The 18,742-nt window shown below is 38.4% G+C and overlaps 2 protein-coding genes across 2 annotated transcripts; one reads left to right on the top strand and one right to left on the bottom strand.

The window, feature by feature from the left end:
• Positions 1-7,924: 7,924 nt before the first annotated feature.
• LOC141829694 (annexin D4-like) lies at positions 7,925-10,074 on the bottom strand. Its single transcript, XM_074717217.1, has 6 exons — positions 9,994-10,074; positions 9,722-9,903; positions 8,973-9,188; positions 8,658-8,882; positions 8,484-8,555; positions 7,925-8,410 (listed from the first exon to the last, which is right to left on the bottom strand). The coding sequence occupies exons 1-6, from the start codon at positions 10,031-10,033 to the stop codon at positions 8,210-8,212; spliced, it is 936 nt and encodes a 311-aa protein (XP_074573318.1). The 5' UTR covers positions 10,034-10,074; the 3' UTR covers positions 7,925-8,209.
• Positions 10,075-17,125: 7,051 nt separating this feature from the next.
• On the top strand, positions 17,126-17,884 carry LOC141829125 (O-fucosyltransferase 20-like). The gene is made up of 3 exons (XM_074716539.1): positions 17,126-17,135; positions 17,261-17,711; positions 17,803-17,884. The coding sequence occupies exons 1-3, from the start codon at positions 17,126-17,128 to the stop codon at positions 17,882-17,884; spliced, it is 543 nt and encodes a 180-aa protein (XP_074572640.1).
• The last annotated feature ends 858 nt before the right edge of the window (positions 17,885-18,742 follow it).

Raw genomic sequence — 18,742 nt, 5'->3', positions numbered from 1 at the left:
GTTTGTTCCAAATTGCATCCTTTGGTTCCTTTATATAAATTTCAAACACCTTTAGCTATTTTTACCATTATGTTGCACTGACATTGATATTCCACCATTCAAATAAGCTAGTTAGCCATTAGGTGATCATGCCATTGTCAAACACCTTTAGCTATTTTTACCATTATGTTGTGCTGACATTGATATTCCACCATTCAACTAAGCTAGTTAGCCATTAGGTGATTGATGTGCGTAGAGAATATATGTGTTTCTGAGATTTTCATTGCACATCTTTCTATATTTCATGTCATTTTCATACATTTATCACTTCTTTTATCTATGCATTAGACATGTTTTTTTCATTTCCTATTTTGGAGATCTGCTCTTGTGTTTATGCTTTTGTAGGATGGAAATGGAACGAAAGAAGGCGAAACGGAGTATTAACAGAAGACAAGGCAAGACAAGGTTGTGCCTCCATGGTACGGTCGTGTCTCAAACTCTAAGGGGTCGTGCCCACCAGGGTATGGTCGTGCCTCACCACCGAGGAGCACATGCCCCTGGCCGTGCCCACTAGGCACGATCGTGCCTGATCAACCAGAAAGTTAGCTGCCCACGGCTGTGCCTACCAGGCATGGCCGTGTCTCCATTTCAGCCTTGAGCCAGGGCTTGGCCGTGCCCACCAGGCACGATCGTGCCTTCATCCAGAGGAGCAAATGTTTCTGGCCGTGCCTCACAGGCACGACCGTGCTAGAATTCTAGAAGCTCAACAGGCTTTGGCTGTGCCTACCAGGCACGTCCGTACCTTGTTTCCAGAGGCTCAACAGCACACAGTCGTGCCTACCAGGCATGGTTGTGCCTTGTTTCCAGGGAGCCAACAACACATGACCATGCCTACCAGGCATGACCATGTGACGGAGCGTGCCAGCCGTGTGCTCTGGGTCGTGTGACTAGACACGATTGTGTGGCAAGGACTTGATAGTGGGGGCATATAAATACCCCTCCTTATTTGCTCTAAAAAGAGGGGAGAGACTTTGGGAGTGATAGTGAGTCACCGTAAACGCCATCCGGAGTAAAAATCGACGATCCATCCATCCTTTCGGGGCTACTCCGTCGCATCCATCCACCGTCGACGAGGAGATTGCAAGACAAAGAAGAAGACATCCATTGATAAGTTTTATTTCCTTTCTCTAGGATCTAAAATGTATTTCTTTACATCTTCTTTGCGTTATATCCTCTCCGTCATGGAGTAGATAGAACCTTAGATTCTAGGATGTAGGAGGAATCGAGGTGTATTATAGATGATTGTAACTATGAATTTATGTTTACCATATTCTATGATATATTTGTTCATTTGCTTTATGGATATTGTGTCTTGTGCTTATTTGATGATATGAAGGTGAATGGTATGAATCTATAAGGATGAGGGTGAGTTGTGATTTAAGAAAATCTTATGATCGTATGACCGAGGTGCCTTGTGACAGAAGGTGAACCTTTAACCGGACTTTCCAAGGAAATTCTTAGGTTGCAATGAATCTTGATGAGAGATAGCTAATGGTTATTGATTGTTAGTGAGAGGTCCTTTATTGGATACCCGGTGACAGGGGGTAGGACACTAGTAGTATGCTGGAGTGACTAGTGACAGCGGGAGAGCTATAACCAGGCTATCTAGGGTCATCTCAAACTAGCATCGTAACGTTAGAGGATTATTAATTTTATTCCGAGGAAACCTGACAAGGTCTAATTGGATAATTGGTTAGAATCTCTGCAAATGTGTAAACATTGAGGAATGGTAAGGAGTCCATAGTCAATCAAATATAATCTTGAGGAATCTGAAATCCTAAGATCGTTTTCTCAAATCCTGTCACTAGTTGATTTTATTTCGATTGAGGTTTAGGAGCTCGACTACACTCTCACTTTCCCTATCTCAACCCAAATTACATGATCTCTCCACTCTTCTTGTGTTAGTTTAGTGATTGATTCCTCGGTCCCTGTGGTTCGATATCTTTTATTACTTAATAACATTCTGTATACTTGCGAAAGACCATCAGTGATCATGTCATTGCCACACAGTTTTATTATATCAATGGCTTGTTCTTGTTTTTCTAATATAGCATTAGTAGACTAGAATGTTATTGCAATCATGTCCCACATATATATTTGTATGTGGTTTTGATATTTGGACAATGTTTAAGTTAGACAATGATGTTGTTCTCTTATGTATATTAAATGTGTAGGTAAATTTAGCATAAGTTGTAAGTGCAACAGTGGAAGTCCAAGTACACACTTGCTATGAAGAAAGTCTTAAAAGATTGAGGTCAATCAGATGCTAAGCAATCAAAGAAAGTCCTAATAGGTCAACAAGAATTGGATGCCAAGCAAGAAGATATCTTATTAGCTCAATGAGGATAGGATGGTATGCAAGATGATGTCTCGGAGGCACGAGAAGTCTGTTACCACGATAACTACTTAGAAGCATAAAAGCTTCTTGGCACCATGAAGTCCTAGAGACATGAAAAACCTCTTATTAGGTTAAGGTAAAATCTTCAAAGGAAAGTGAGTTCATTTGTACTTAGGACAAATGGAAAATAACATACTTAGATTTAGAAATAGTCAAGTCAGATGAGCAATCGATTGATGTTATGTTGGTCGATGATCAAACCTTAAACCCTAAACCATGAGTAGAATGAAGTATTCTATTTAGATTATTCAGTTAACTGATGAAATCTTAAATCCAACATTACGAATAGAATGAGGTATTCTATTTGAGGTTATTTAGAACTTGGGGAATACACGCGATTGAGAATCACTACGAGTAGAATTTAGGGGCATGTGAAACATTTGAATGCTCACATCTCTCTTAAAACTTTCTTGTATCGACCACCCCTTATATTATTTTCTCTACTTTATGATAAATTACTAATCATTATAAGAAGAGATTGTAAGAGTTTGCCCATCTTTGGTTGCTTGCCAAAAAGAAGAAAGATTAGAGGTGACTTCAAAGAGTGATCCGGATTAAGGCCCTGGAGTGGGGTCCTTGGGAGGATCATTGAACCATGTTAAATCCCAATTGTCTCTGCTTTGCATTTTATTTGCTAGTCTTTCTTTTGATATTTCATTTTTTCACTATGTAACTTGTTCTTTAGAAACCAAATTTAAGATTACCAATTGACTGATAATTGAATATGTAGGATTGATGGATGCGACTTGAGAGGGTGAATAGATGCTCACAAAGTTTTGCAATTTCTACAAAAATGAATTACACAATGGAAAAATAAAAATAAACTAAAACCCAAAATGCATGCTCAAAGACAAATCAATTTATGTGGTTTAAAATCCATCGATTCCTACTCCACAATGTCCAGTGGATCACTCTTAGAATCATCACATCTTTCTTCTTCTTGGATATCTTACATAGATGGAAAAATATCTTTATAAGTTCATGTTTTTACAAGCAATAACAAAATACAAGAAATATAGTAAATACAAGAAATAAATCAATAAATAATTATAAGAATGAATTTTGATTTTGATCGCTGGTTGATTATTGTTCTTTGCTCAAGGTTGGCTTTGGAATGCAACAACAGTCACCCTGTAACTGCCCAAGAATTGATAGCCCAAAATTTCCATGAAATCCTCTTTTATAACCCCTATATAGGTATGAAAATCATTGATAAGTCTACTATTCATACACCTCCAGTTGAGTGCTCCATTGTAACTCGTTTGAATTTGAACATTTTGATGTAATCCCAATAATAACTCTTTCTTGGTTTCTTGGCTTGGCATTAGTTGATTGATATTACCATCACAATCAACTAATATTAAGTAGTCAATTGATATTTATTCAGGATCAAATAGAAACATTCTATTCATTCTATTTTTTGCCTTAGTTTATTGCATAGTTAACTGCTAAACAATACAAATCAATTAATCAAATCCTAAATCCATCTAAACTATAATTTTGTAGTTTCAAATTCACCAATCGACTAGAACATTTTCATCAATCATTTGCTATAACCTCAAATTTAACTATCCCATCATTTTATAGTTTTGAGTTTATCAATCGATTGAAACTATGATTCCAATTTTACCAAGGCTAAATTCATATCGTGCCAAGAGATTCCATTGTTGGTGTAATCAACCTCTGATCAAGGTTTATCAAGCTTGAATTGAATTTCAATGTTTGATCAAAATGCTTGATGGTTGAGAAAGATGACACTTGACTATGAAGAAGTCCAAGTGAGTCATGGTTGATTGCGTAGGATCAAAGAGAGCGCTAGAGGGGGGGGTGAATAACGCTATCTTGTAGCGTTTTTCCAATTTTCGTAAAATTGTCAAGGCCATTCATTCGTTTGTGAATTAGACTAAACAGAGATCAAGTTGCAGCAGAAAATAATAAACACGAAAAACACGAACACAAAGAGGCACAAGTTTTTTACTTGGTTCACAGCCACAGACTGCTACTCCAAGGCCCACGATCTTTGATCATTTACGTTTGGGCAATCCATTAATAAACTCCTTCCTTACGGAGAGAAGTTATAACGATTACAAAATTAGAGATACGATAAAAACCTTATCGTACTTAAATTGAATGTACAAAAGTAAATCGTTACCAAATAGCCAAAGTAAGAGATGAAGACTTGCAGTATAGAACTCCGGCGTTACGACGGCTTCCAAGGTGATCCTTCGCGCGCAGACTGTCGTTGTGTTGTTCTGGAATGAACTCAATTGTTGTGCTGAGGGCTCTCCCTCAAATGTCTTTTATAAGGTTTTTCGGGCGCCTGGAACCCCTTTCTAGGCACCTCTACATTGTCTGCAGATCCACCATCGGTATTGTTGACCCGACACTTCCAGGCACCTGTATTCCTTTTATCGGGTGCTTGCGTGCTGACGTGGAGGTTCTGGATGAATTTTGACCGCTATTGTGTTTATCAAAACCTAGGCGCCTGGAACTAATCTGGGCGCCTAGAAGCTGAGGTGTCTCGACCACTGGGACAACGCCATCTTACTGCTTCGCTAGCCTGATTCACTGACGTCCAATCGCCTAGATCGACAATCTTGGCGCCTGGATCACCGATTGCTTAGATTCTGGATAAAGTTGCTCGGAATCAAAGTTCCTACCTCTCCAATCCTACATTACAAGTTAGTGTAAAAATCAAAGTAGCAGAAAAGGAATAACAATTTTCGAACTGTTAAGTGGTCTTAACTTTAGGTTTCTAGTGAAACTCTTGGTTAGACCAATGTCTACTGTTCTACTCCGGGAACGCACCCTTACCCACTCCACTCGGGAGAATTTATCAGATTGCCAACAAGTTCTCCAGATTTGTTAAACTTCTCACTTAGCCTTGATATTCAGCTCCCAGGATTTGCTACTAGGCCTACTGGTCCACCTGACCGCCTAGACTTCCACCACACATCTGGTCCTCCTGACCTACCTGGACTTGCACCTGGTGTATTTGATTTTGCTAAGACTTCTGCCTGATCCTTCAAATCAGGACTTGCCTTTGCATAGCCTCAACTAGGACTTACTTTGCCTATCCTCAACTAGGACTTTCCTGTGCTCCTTGCACACTAGATAAGCATATCAGTACACACCACACAATTAACTTAAACCTCGTGTCATTGATGAGTTAGGGTTTGTATGCATTTTAATCGATTATGAACCCAAGACCACCCGATCGGCTAGGTCCACTCGGCACCATCTGATCGGTACAGTCCGATCGGCTCGATCCGCTCGACACAGCCCGCTCGGCTCAGCCCACTCAGATTGCTCGGGAAAAATCCCTCTCAGCTCAGATTGCTCGAGAAAAATCCCTTTCGGCTCCCATGCCATTCTGCACCTTCCGCTCGGCATCAGCTATGTCGATCGGGAGGGAAGTGCCTATCGGCACTGGACAGGCATCCGGTCGGCTGAGCTCAGGGGTCCAATCAGCACATGTAGATCATCTCATGAACAACACATAGATCATAATAAACATGTTCTAACTTACATCGTATAGAACTAAAACGAGTATGCTTTCGCAAGTGGCTCTGATACCACTGTAGGGATCTATATGCGCCAAAAAAACTATTTTTAACCGCATAAACGCAGCAAAAAAGGGATCCCTCCAGAAGATTCATGCGAAAAATCATACTCGTTTTAACGATCTATCTACTGTGATCGAGGTTACCTTCGATGCGAGTCCTTCGCAATCCCAACAGCAACTTTTGCCTTCAAAAAGTTAGCGGATCTCAGCGCGATCAGTGTGTTCGCGCTTCTACGGTATCCACACGAACACCGAGATGGAGAGGAACCAATTGCGGTGCTAGCCACAAAAATGGTTCGGCCAAGGTGGTAGAAGAGAAAGGGAAGAGGATCACAGCAAGAAGCTCTTGGTAGCCCCACAAAAAGAAGGGAAGAAGAGCTAATTAATTCCTTCATTAATCTCATTAATGATTCCCTCCGAATTACCTAATTAATCCCATTAATCCCATTAATGACTTTTGGTATTCCATGGTGGCTTTAAACCTTATCCGAAATGGCTTTAAACCTTATCCAAATTGACTTGAGTGACTTAAGTTCAACTCAAGTCTCACTTAATCCTACTTGACTTGAGTCCAACTTGAGTCTAACTCGAGTCTTATTCAATCCGAATTGACTTGATTGGCACTAAGGCCTGGCACTAACAGAAACCTCATAGCAGCTCCGTTGGTCCATCAAGATGAACCCGAGACCCTCCACAATCTGTTGATGCATTCTTACGACAAAAATTGTACAATCTATTCACAACAGTTCATGAAAGTTTTTCACAATATGTTTCCACTAGATTGATGCAACCACATCAGCCATCATGAAGACCTTAGGTTACAATAATTTATTGAATGCAATCGGATTATAGCATGCATTCATAATATGTATGAACATGTTATAATCCTTTAGTTTGATCAACACAAACTGTTGAGATTTCTTCAGGAGATGAGAATGGATCACATGTGTACCTCATCTAAATTACGATTATGATCAGCCAAAAAATCAAACACGCTCTTTTCAATATTGCGGCAAATTTTAATATTACAATCAACGCACGTTGAATCTTCTTCGAAAAAATAGATCAAGTTCCTGTCAAAGATTTTGAAGATTAGAGAAGTATTATATTATAGAATTTGAACCTTGTTTTAATTATTTCGGCTTCGATCGTAGTTCAAAAATCTGAGAAGTATTGCCCAAATCGAAATACATCTTCTGAGCTGTGTCCCACACCTCCTTGGTCGTCTTGAACCAAAGATAACGACAACTAATGTTGGGTTCCATAGAATTAATTAGCCAGGCAAGCACGATTGAATTCTCGACCAACCATGTCTGGTACGATGCATCACTTGATGTGGACTGAGAGGAGTCGCCCGTAAGATAACCTAGCTTCTCTTTGCCATAGATGACTATCTTTACTGACTAAGCCCATTGCAAATAATTATGACTGTTCATTTTATGAGTCGTAATTTGCAAGGACGAGACGTTGCTTCCGAAAAAAGAAGAGATGATGATAGAAGATTTTTCAACCGTAGATTGAGTGGAAGAATCTATAGACATTGTGGTTGTCTTTGGAGGAAAAGAATTGCACATGTTTATTTATAGAGAGGAACTTTGCTCTGATACCATGAAAAAATTCTCATCCATAATTATTCTCATTCAAATCAATTTAAATATCACTCATGATTTGATTGACTCTCTGTAAAGAAAGATTTGATTATTTTCTACACTAGTATACTTTCCCAACTTGTGCTCTTCATCTTGAGTACATTCCTTCATCCATACCGCCATTAGATCCACTATTTCGAGGACATAGATGAATAATCACATTTTAAAGGTATCCTCGAAGAAGAGGATCAATCACCTCTAAGCTTATCAGTTCCTCAACCTCCGCATTTAAACTAAAAAAAAGTTTAAGAATACTTGTGACCATCAATAAAATTTCATCTCGATAAAATCTGCATCATCATATATCAAATTTCACCTTCAAACGAGTACAACAGATCAAGATCACCCAAAACAAACTTATGATGAGAACAAATGTTTAATAGTCACTCAGACCACACAATAGAGACTGAGCATATATTCAGTCTCAACTCATTATTGCCTCAATTGAATCTGCATCCTATAATTTTATTCACCCATTCAAACGCTTTTCTAGTTACGTAGAGAACATGCACTGGTTGGAACATGACATATGATAGACAATAACACATATATATGATCTCAGTTTTGTACTAAGGAAAGCAATGCTTCCCGGTAGTTGCCATGGGTATTCTTTACGATCATGTCTTCCAGTTTGGCATTGTATTGCTCTTGATAAGCTTTTTTGATCTCTTCCATGTCCACATCAGCTCGACTTACAATCACTCTTGCAAGTGAATCTTTCCCAGTCCTAGGTGCTCCTTTGAAAGCCTTGTCAATTACCTGAATTCCAAATACAACTTTGTTTTCTTCATTCTTTGGCATCAAGAAGAATAAGATCACTTGGTAGGCTTACCTTGCTGAAATACTTTGCAGCTGATTCCAAGCACTGCACTGCTTCTTTTAGGCATGATTCATCCACTAAATCCTGCTCATAGTGACAAAAATTTACATTTGAGATGATCAATAAAGATAAGAAAAAGAATAACTAGAATTTTCAGATAGATTCAAATTTACAATCTCAAGCTACCTGATCAATGGACTTGCCAAACATTTCCTTGTAGTGCTTGAAAGTAAGGGAGAGATGTGCTTTGCTTCTTGTTGTCAGTATCCTAATGACCTCCTGATCCTCTACAGGGTTCTTTTTGCCTGCATTCTTGATTGAGTTTCCGAGTATCTTGGCCTCAGACTTTGCCATCTCATGATCGACTCGAGGACCTTCGTATCTGTATGCGCTTACAAGTCCAACTAGAAGCTGACCACGCGCCAACGGACCATGGTTATTCATCCAAGTGTTATAAAGAATTGGATCATATATGTAAGTGAAGAGAATGCAAGTTCTTACTCCGGAGTAGTTTTCCTTGACACGGTAAGCGACTTCTTCCTCTATAGAATGGTGGTAAAGAGCATGGTAGGCCTTCCTTACTCCAAGAAGCTCATCGGAAGACCTGGTACTAGCAATCTCAACTATCACACTGATTGGATAACCCTTGTGGAGGACTAGGTGAATCCATCGTGCATCCCTTTCCCATGGATGCATTGCCCATTCCACCATGATATCCTGCAAATATTAGTTCCTATGATTCATGTTCCTAAAATATTACCATGAGAAATGACAACTCACTGTTGTTTCTAAAAGCACATTACATCATGTAATTAATGTGGAATTCTTTTCAAGCAGAGGAAAATTCTACAGGTAAAACGATAATAGAACTCATAAAATCGAGTGCCCAAGTAAAGGCTATAAGCTAGTTCTTATCAAGACTGTGAACCAAGATCAATACCAAAGAAGTAATCGAGGGAGAGCAAAACAATTATTATATGGGAACAGGTTTGGAACTCCTGATCAGAGTCGTATTATTTGTATACATGTTTTTTTTTGAGGCAAAATTAAGGCTGCAATTTCTCACAAATAAACTAAAATTATTAACATATTTCTTTTTGATCTTCACCACAAGGTGTATTTTGAATTTCTTACTTAGATCTTTGGCTGAAATCCCATTTGATCACACCTAAAGCAAAAGTATTAATTTCTTGAAGATTGCAGAAGTTGCTATGTCAACTGGATGGCAAAATGATCCAGCGAAGCCTTACCTTGAAACGTGCGAATTCCTCCTCAATGACTCGGATGAAAGTGTCTTCGCATCGGTCAAAGCTTCCCTTGGAGTCGAAGAAGTGAGAGGCACTCCTGAATCCTCCGCGCTTCTCCGGCTGCTTGCGCCATTTGGAGATCGCGGCGACCAACGAACTCTCATCCACCCCCAAACCACCGAGACCTTAGTTCATCACAACATCACAATTAGCTACCAACAAAAGAAATTTATGCCGTTGCTATTCATGATCAGGAAGCTGCATGACTAACTAACCAGAGAAAGCTCTGGTGAGCGCTTCAAACTCCTCTGCCATGGCTGCGCACAGACGGAAGGAGGGATGATGGTAGTGCAGGAGAATGGAGAGGGATGAAGGGGTTGGTTTTATATTATACGCAGGGACTCAAATCCTGAGGATAACGCGAAATGCAGACATTTTCAGTGGACGTAACGTAGCCTTGGACATTAAAGGCCAAGCAATAATGTTTCAGAGTTGTTTAGGCAGGCACAGTGAGCTGGCTGTCCCTTGGGACGGTTATATTCCAAAACAATGAAAGGTGGCTAGGCAATTGATGGGTTTGGACGGCTTCAAATAATGAACTCGTGCAGCACGAGGCCAGGTCAATTTGCTGTCGATGCATTCATTAATCAAGCACGTTGAAATGAGCACAAGTTACTTGCATAAACTAACATTATTTTTTAATATCTTGAGCGAGCAAATGAATAGTTGTGTCGTCGTCACTTAACCAATTGCCGGTGGCCACGAGCGCAAAGAAAATTGGAATCGACAAACAATTAATATGGTGCCGGCGTTTACTTCTAGATGAAACTATTCTATCTATAATTGCTGCTTCAGTTGTGTATATATTATTTATCTATATATATTATTATGAGACATACATAATTCCATTGATATCTTGTCAAGAAGAGAGAGCTTCTAGTGTAAATGGTTCATTGGAGGAGGTTATCGATCCTGCACAAAGGTGTTATTTTTCGAGATGTCACCTCTATGATAATCCCAGTAGCCACATCTCTGGGGGTGGTCGGCCCGGTCCCATGGAAGTTTCCCACCGACCACCAGGATAAATCGGGAAGCGCAAACGGCGGCCAATCCAGATGCCCAGCATCCTTTGATTGCGTTCCCCATTTGGAGGAAAATTCCTGCAAATACGCCGTAGTTGGGGATCGAACCGCGGGTCACTGAGTTACAATCTGGATGTCCTACCGTTGCACTATTGCCCCGGAGACGAGATGTCACCTCTATGACTCTATCGCTAAGGGATGAATGAATATTCTACTTAGTTAAATTAAAATACAGGATAACAGAAGACAATCGTTTTCCATGATTAATGACATAAACGACTTACATGTGTGAATTCAAATTTTGTGTGAATCAAAAACATAATCGAATCCATATCACTATGTTATAAAATCAATGTGGACAAAAGAAGTTGTAGATGGTATCAAAGATCTCGTGTGTACATTGTTGATGGATCAAACGGCAAGAATGCACAAAGAAATCGTTGCTGCTTATACAATTAGGGACCCATATTTATACTAATTATATTCTTTTGTATTCCGTCATTCACATAATAAAAATTCTACAATTGATAGAACAATTTTCAAAGTGCAATTTAAGACTGATGGGATTGATGATGTAGTGGGGACTAAAATGACCGGGACGGGGAATTTACATCGTCCAAAATATATCTATAATTTTGTTAAATTGACATCAAATCTCTCAACCTTCTGACCGACTAATCCTATAGTTCTATTTAGGAAAGATCTCTTTCTTTGAAAGTAGAGAAATCACGTACAATTGTTGTACATCTCTATACATGATATACTAATAAGAATGAAAGAGCTTTCGGGGCATAGCTGGGTTGGTTACGATGCAGTAGACTTACAGAAAAGAGCAAGGACAATACCCTCCTGCGTCGTGACCAACTACAGTTTCTCGATTTACCTCCTCATAGATGGTCGTGGGGCCGACCGTGAAGGGCTGCTAAGGTGGCGGATTCCACGTTTTTGTAGAAGAAAAAGAATGAAAGAGAAGATTATCAAACCTATAAAAGTGAGCTTCTACTCTGCTTGATTGTGTTTATCTCAACTCTATGCAACAACAATATTCTATCGTAAACATTTGTTCATGGATCATAAGACTAAACCATGATTGATGTTTATGTAGATGAGCCTTAGGGGTTGTTTACTAACCACTTACTTAATTACCCTGGTCAACTGGAATAAATTTTAGTCAATTATAATTCAAATGGAAGAGTTGCTAGCATGATTTTATTGAGAAACTAGTCGACTAAGAGTGTTTCTAATCGAATCAAATCTTGTTGAGTTGATTAGACTCTAAGTGCGAAGATTGTTGGTCCAATTATCCATTGAATGGTCGTCTTCGATCAAGATATCACTACAAAAATACAATCTTTTTGTGATGAATTTTGTGACAAAAATAAAAAATATTTTCGTCACAAAATGATTTTGTAACGAAATTTACGACGAAAATTTTATCATTGCTAATTGCTCGTCTCAAACTTCTGCGATGAAAAACCACAAATTCATTGCAAATATGACGACGAAAATATATTTTGTTGTCAAATTCATCGCCAAAGATGGCGACGAAAATATTGTTTCGTCGCCAAATTTGACGATGAAAACTTGAATTCGTCGCCATATTTGGCGACGAAACAATGTTTTTGTCGCCAAGTGGAGCCGGGTAAACCAAAATTTCTAAGCCAAATTTGGCGACGAAATCATGATTTTCGTCGCTAAATTAGCAATGAAAATCGGGTTGTCGCCAAATTGGCGACGAAAATGCAGTTTCGTCGCCAAATCAACGACAAAAATGTAGTTTCGTTGTCGATTTGGCGATGAAAACACATTTTCGTCGCTAATATTTCGATAGTACAGTAAAATTTCAATACATTTGTGATGAATCTTGTTTCGTCATAAATTTCGTTGCAAACCCTAAAAAATTTTCACAGATTCAATCATTCAATCCAAATCTGAATCCTGTTTGCGTACATCACAACCAATCCAAATTTGAATCCTCCAATTCATTCTATAAGAAATAAAAAATCACAACCAATCATCATATCTATTCTAATATTATCACAACCAACATCATATCAACCCATATATCACAACCAATCATTATATCAATCCATACATCACAACCAACACATCCTAATTAGCAAACAATGCAACAAACACATCCTAATATTAACATTCATAATCATACATACAACATCAACTCCAAAGATACAATAAAGTATCAAGCTATCCATAACATCCTCCAAACATACAATAAAGTGTCAAACATCCATCGATAATAAAAAACATAAATAATAAAGTCTCCGAATGGCAAGAAACAAAAAGTATCACCGTCCACGGCATCAGCCTCGGATAATACTTTCTGCTTCACTCTCTTCTCCATCAAAGCTTCTTTTTCTTTTCCTACATCAGAAAACAAAAATCATATAATATTATTTTGTACAAATTAAGTATAATATGTAAAAACTTACCTCATAGCCATCTTTTGTTCCACCAACCCTGTTCGAAATAAAATAACAATATTAATTAATAAAAAATAAAAAATTTACAAATAGAAAAAAATTAAAGTAATACTAATTATGAAAAAATTATAATGATACACAACTAGGCTATGAAGAATCGTCATCGTCATCACCGAAAACAGGAGGAAGCTGACTCGGAGCGTAAATTCATTCCACCATAAATCTTTTGTTGGTGATGGAGTGCTAGTGTAAGTTATAGAAACCCCTCCCCAATGGTTATTCACGATTTTATTAATTTCACGAATAACTCGTATAAAATTTTGAAATCTATACAAAAATTTCAAACAAACATTATTAAATAAACTAAATAAAATAAAATCTGAATATCCAAAAAAATGATAAATACTTACGAATCGTCCTGAGGGACTATAAACTCCCGTATATTCTGCATCTTGGCAGCGGATTATCTGAAAAAAATCCACTTAATTTTGAGAAGATCCGGAGACTATAAAGGTGACGCCTCTGGTGGTGAAGGTTCATGCGAAGGTCCTACAACGGCAGGTGCTGAGGGAGACGGGCCAAGAGTACTCGAAGGTCCTGCAGCGCCAGGTGCTGAAGCAGACTGGCCAGGAGTACTCCGTCTATGACCACCTTTACAAAACTGTTAACTAAAATTGTTATGAGATAAAATAATAAATATTGATTACATAAAAAGGAATATGAAAAAACTTAACATATGTGCTATGATATCAACAGGTGCAAAACTCAACACGCAAATAATATCACCTGTAATAATCTATAAGAAAAAATATAGTGCATTAACAGTTAATTACAAATATTTAACAATAAGACAGTATATAAACTACTATTTTATATATTAATATTATTCCGATCTGAGATGAGTCGACTTTCACGTAATTTTTTTCTATTGACTTTGACTACTTCAACTACTATTGGATTCTAGATTCTTTTCCTTTAGTCAAGTTGACATTGTTGAACGCATTGCTTCAATTCTCGTCAAACACCTTGCTTCTTTTTTGAGATAAATCACTTGGAGGTTAGAAGAGGCCTAAGGCATGTTTTGGTGTAGCCTTTCCAATGCTCAAGTCAAACTCAGAGAAAAGAATGAAGTGGTAAGACGGAGAACAATAGTCAAAATAAAGGCACGATGATTACTCTTTTATAGAGAAGAAGAGAAAAATATTTAATTCTCTTGTATTAATGGAGTCTTTGTCATCGTGTGATGTTTTTTTTTTCAGGCGGCGCTATTATTACTAGCTATGGTCATATATCTCTAGTTTTCTATAACTATTGTATTGGGTGCCCCTTTGCTTTATACTCATCTGGACCTAGCGGATCTTTTCCTACACTTGTAACTATCATCCGCTAAAGAAAATAACCTTTAATGTCTACTTCATATATGAAGCAAAGTTCCCTTTGCTAAACTCTACTTACTTTACCAACTAGCTCTTAATAAGTATTGTCAAACTCTTATAAAATGCTAAAGTTGTAGATAGTCTACTATAGTTTAATGTTACCGAGGTTTTTCTAAATGTTGTTGAGCTTGGGTCAACAAATGATGAGCTTTCCATCAATATTACCGAGTTCCTGCCATGGAGTTTGAGATGAGCTTAGTTGGAGAGCTCACATTCTTTCTAGGTTTACAAGTAAAACAAACAAATGAAGGAACACACGTTTATCAAACGAAATATGAGGTCTTTGGTACCCAAGGAACCAAAACTTTGATTTGATAGGGTACACTGACTCAGATTATGCAGGATGCAAGTTAGATAGAAAGAGTACTAGTGGTGGATGCCAATTCCTTGGATCCTCCCTAGTTAGTTGGAGTAGTAGAAAGCAACCATGTGTAGCTTTGTCTACTACCGAAGCCGAGTATGTAGCCCTAGGGGGATGTGTGGCTCAACTACTATGGATGATGCACACACTTAAGGACTATGAACTAAACTATACCAATGTAAAAGTCCTTTGTGACAATATGAGTACAATAAATTTGACCAAAAATCCGGTTCATCATTCTAGGACTAAACATATAGAAATCAAACATCACTTTATAAGGGACCATGTAGCAAGAGGAGATATAGAACTAAGCTACATAGAATCAAAATCAAACCTTGCGGATATATTCACTAAACCATTACCCGAAAATGAATTCACAAATATAAGAAGGGGTTTAGGAATGTGTTTTGTAGAATAATTGTTTATAGCATTGTATGAGCCATTATAAGAACAATTACATCTCACAAGACATTTAGGATGACTTTGATTGTGTTTTGGCTTGCTTGAACACTATGTGAGATGCTAGGATGATACTCATGCTCTACTTGTACTTATGGCACATTGTTATAGCATGGAGAGTATCAAAACATTAATAATAGACCAATTATGAGGATAGCAAATATTCAATTCATGGATATCTTGCTCATTAGTCATAATTGGATATTTAAAATGCTTGGAAAACATATAACAAATTCAATCACAATGCTAGACAGTCACAAACTGTAAGGATCACAATCAATGCATCATAGTGATACTTAACAATGCACACTTAAGCATATTCTTGAAGTTTGTGCCAATCCATGAAATTATGAAGAATTTTCATGAAACAAAATTTTTCCCTGTTAGATATCATCAAAACAAATGTGCTCGCAAAATTTCAGATTTTTCTGAATTTTGTGGAATTTCTATGGAATTAATGAAATTCGACTGATAAGAACATGTTCAGAATATCAGTCGACTGATAACTACATCAGTCGACTGATCAGTCGACTCAGGACCAAAATGACTCGACTGAACTTTCTGTGAGTTTCTGAATTTAAGGGCAGTCGACTGCTACAGGAGCAGTCGACTGATTCTAGTCGACTCATCCTCAGACTTCACTCGACTGAATCTTTCTGTAAGATTTGAAATTCGATGGCAGTCGACTGATAGACCACCAGTCGACTGATAGGAGTCGACTGAACCATCACAGCACTCGACCAATCTTTCTGTGATGTTCGAAATAAGAGAACAGTCGACTGTTATTACATCAGTCGACTGACACCAGTCGACTCACTTATCATCAGTCGACTGATGAGCGAAAACTTTTATAAATAGCAACCACGACCAGCCTTTGAATTCACCTTCAACCCTAAGTCCACGCCGTCTTCTGCTAAATTTCTTCTTCCTCCAAGTTCCCAAGGTGTTCTAGAGTCAAAGGAGTCCTTCCTTTAATCCATATCAACTATATTTGTCAATTCTAATGGAGAATCAATCGAGTTCAAAGAGGTATAGCTTAGAAATCAACTTTGTTTTGATTATATTACTTTAAATCTTCATTGAAAACTAACTTTCTCTTGTTTTCTCATGCATTCTCATCTTTCATTGCATATCTTCATCTTTAGACAAAAGCATATGGCCTCTAAACCCCATAGGAGGACAGTTTTTAGCGAAAACAAGGACTTACCAAAATATCCTGATCCTGAGTACTTTCTACGGACTCCGTTACCTAGGTTTCCTTCAATGATATACCAACATATCTTTGAAACTTTTGAGTTCCACCTTATAGATTGTCGATACATAAATCGTCAATTCTTTCAGTTTGCAGTTCCTCATATCTATGATCGTCTTGTGCATTATCATCTTGAAACTCTTGTCAATTGCACAAGCAACATAAATTTAGACTTGTGTAAGGAATTCTATGTCAATCTAAGACCTACCAACATCACTAAAAGCCATTTCATATCCACTGTTGCCGGTAGGCATATTGAATTCACACCTGAATTAATCAGAACCTTCCTTGGTCTGTGTCCATCTTCCAATCCCTTTGTGTGTTTTCCTGAGGTCACTGAAATCACAGGGAGCTTTGCTCATGAAACTATTGACACATGTCTAGAGGTAGATCAATGATGGGCATTTCTCATATGATAATGATGTTTGCTTTAGAGGTCTCTCTTGACATTGACATTGCCCTCAACATATACCACTCTATTCTCTATCATTCTGAACCTATCAATGGCAAGATCCTTACTTCGCACGACTCCCAAAGCTCCTACTTTTGTCGATCTCCTTCCTCCTCGCCCTGCTGCGCACTATCCGGATCGGCTTCGAGCTCGACCGCCTCCTCCTCCCTTCCTCCCCTGTTCCCTGCTCCAACTCTTCCTCACCGCGATCGCTGACGGCGGCGACAGGAGGCGGCGGCGGCGAGGCGGCGAGGCTCGTTGAGCCGAGCGAGTTCTGGCGTCAGCCTGACAGGATGGGCTACCGCCCCTGCCTCCGCTTCAGCGAGCAGTACCGGGCGGAGAGCGAGGAGGCGCGGCGCTCCCCGCGGAGGAAGTACCTGCTGGTGGTGGTCTCCGGCGAACTCAACCAACAGCGAAACCAGATCATCGACGCCGTTGTGATCTCCCGCATTCTCGGGGCGGCGCTCGTCGTGCCCATTCTCCAAGTCAATGTCATTTGGGGCGACGAGAGGTGAGTTCTCGAGGAGAATCTCAATCTAACATCTTCGTCTTCTTCCTCCCTCCCGGAACGCAAAGTTTTGATCTTTTCTGATACCGCACAGCGAGTTCAACGACATATTCGATCTGGAGCACTTCAAGAAAGTCCTTTCAGAAACACTAGAAGTTTCTGTTTCTCAGATGTAAAGGAGGGAACTATGTATATCATACATACATCATTTAAGGACACAATCATGGTGTTTCACTTAAACCAAAAAGCACACAGAATAGGACTGTGCTGAAAGCTTGGTAACTATGTATATCATACAAGAGAGCAATTGGTTACTTCGTAGCAAACCTAACTTATTTATTAGTATTTATTAAAGATATATTTAGCTTACTTTCTAAGTTGATTTTTATCTTGAATTATTTCAAGTTATGTATTCTCATGTTACTTCAGTTTTTCACAATAACTAAAATCTAGCAATTCGACACTAGAAGCTAGCTATTACACATTACTCTGTAGCAAAGAGGATTATTTTAAGAGTAGAGTAATAATGATTTTATATCTTTGCTGCAATTTGTCCTTTTACTCAGGATACTTCCTATATTGTTTTAGCAATTTGTATGTTATACTGTTCATTTCATAATTGTAACAGGTACAAGTTAGCAATTCACCACTATACTGGGTCCTAGCCTGTGGGATGTATGGAAAAACACAAATCCTGTAGATTATGGATATATTGGGTCCTAGCCTGTGGGATGTATGGAATAACAACTTACACACGTATGTCTATATGAAATCTTTATTAAAGGTTTTGAAATATAACTTGCTAACTTTTATCTCTCTAATTATGCAGAATGTCTGTGGAAATGGTTGCATGTATTGCAATTGAAGCAATCTCCATATTAGAGAAGATGCATTCAAAAGGGTAGAGGCTTACTGTGCATTATACATTTACCTCATTTTTTGTGTTAAAAATGCTTTTCAATTTCAATTACTTCACTGAGGATTTTGAGTTCCAACATTTCCGCTAGTAGGAAACCTGTTTAAAATATTTTCTT

The sequence above is a fragment of the Curcuma longa genome, chromosome 5 (genome assembly GCF_044706935.1).
Source record: "Curcuma longa cultivar G26 ecotype Majalengka, Jawa Barat chromosome 5, ITB_CL_G26_1.1, whole genome shotgun sequence".
NCBI classification, from domain to species: domain Eukaryota; kingdom Viridiplantae; phylum Streptophyta; class Magnoliopsida; order Zingiberales; family Zingiberaceae; genus Curcuma; species Curcuma longa.
Note: the sequence above shows the minus strand (reverse complement) of the source record. Positions and strands in the feature narration are given on the sequence as shown.

Coding starts and splice junctions, on each gene's coding strand:
- LOC141829694 (XM_074717217.1), bottom strand. CDS start 10,033: ATGGCAGAGGAGTTTGAAGCGCTCACCAGAGCTTTCTCTG. Junction 8,883..8,972: donor TCAAGGAAAACTACTCCGGA/GTAAGAACTTGC, acceptor GCGCGTGGTCAG/CTTCTAGTTGGACTTGTAAG. Junction 8,556..8,657: donor TTGGCAAGTCCATTGATCAG/GTAGCTTGAGAT, acceptor CACTATGAGCAG/GATTTAGTGGATGAATCATG.
- LOC141829125 (XM_074716539.1), top strand. Junction 17,712..17,802: donor GTCATTTGGGGCGACGAGAG/GTGAGTTCTCGA, acceptor GATACCGCACAG/CGAGTTCAACGACATATTCG.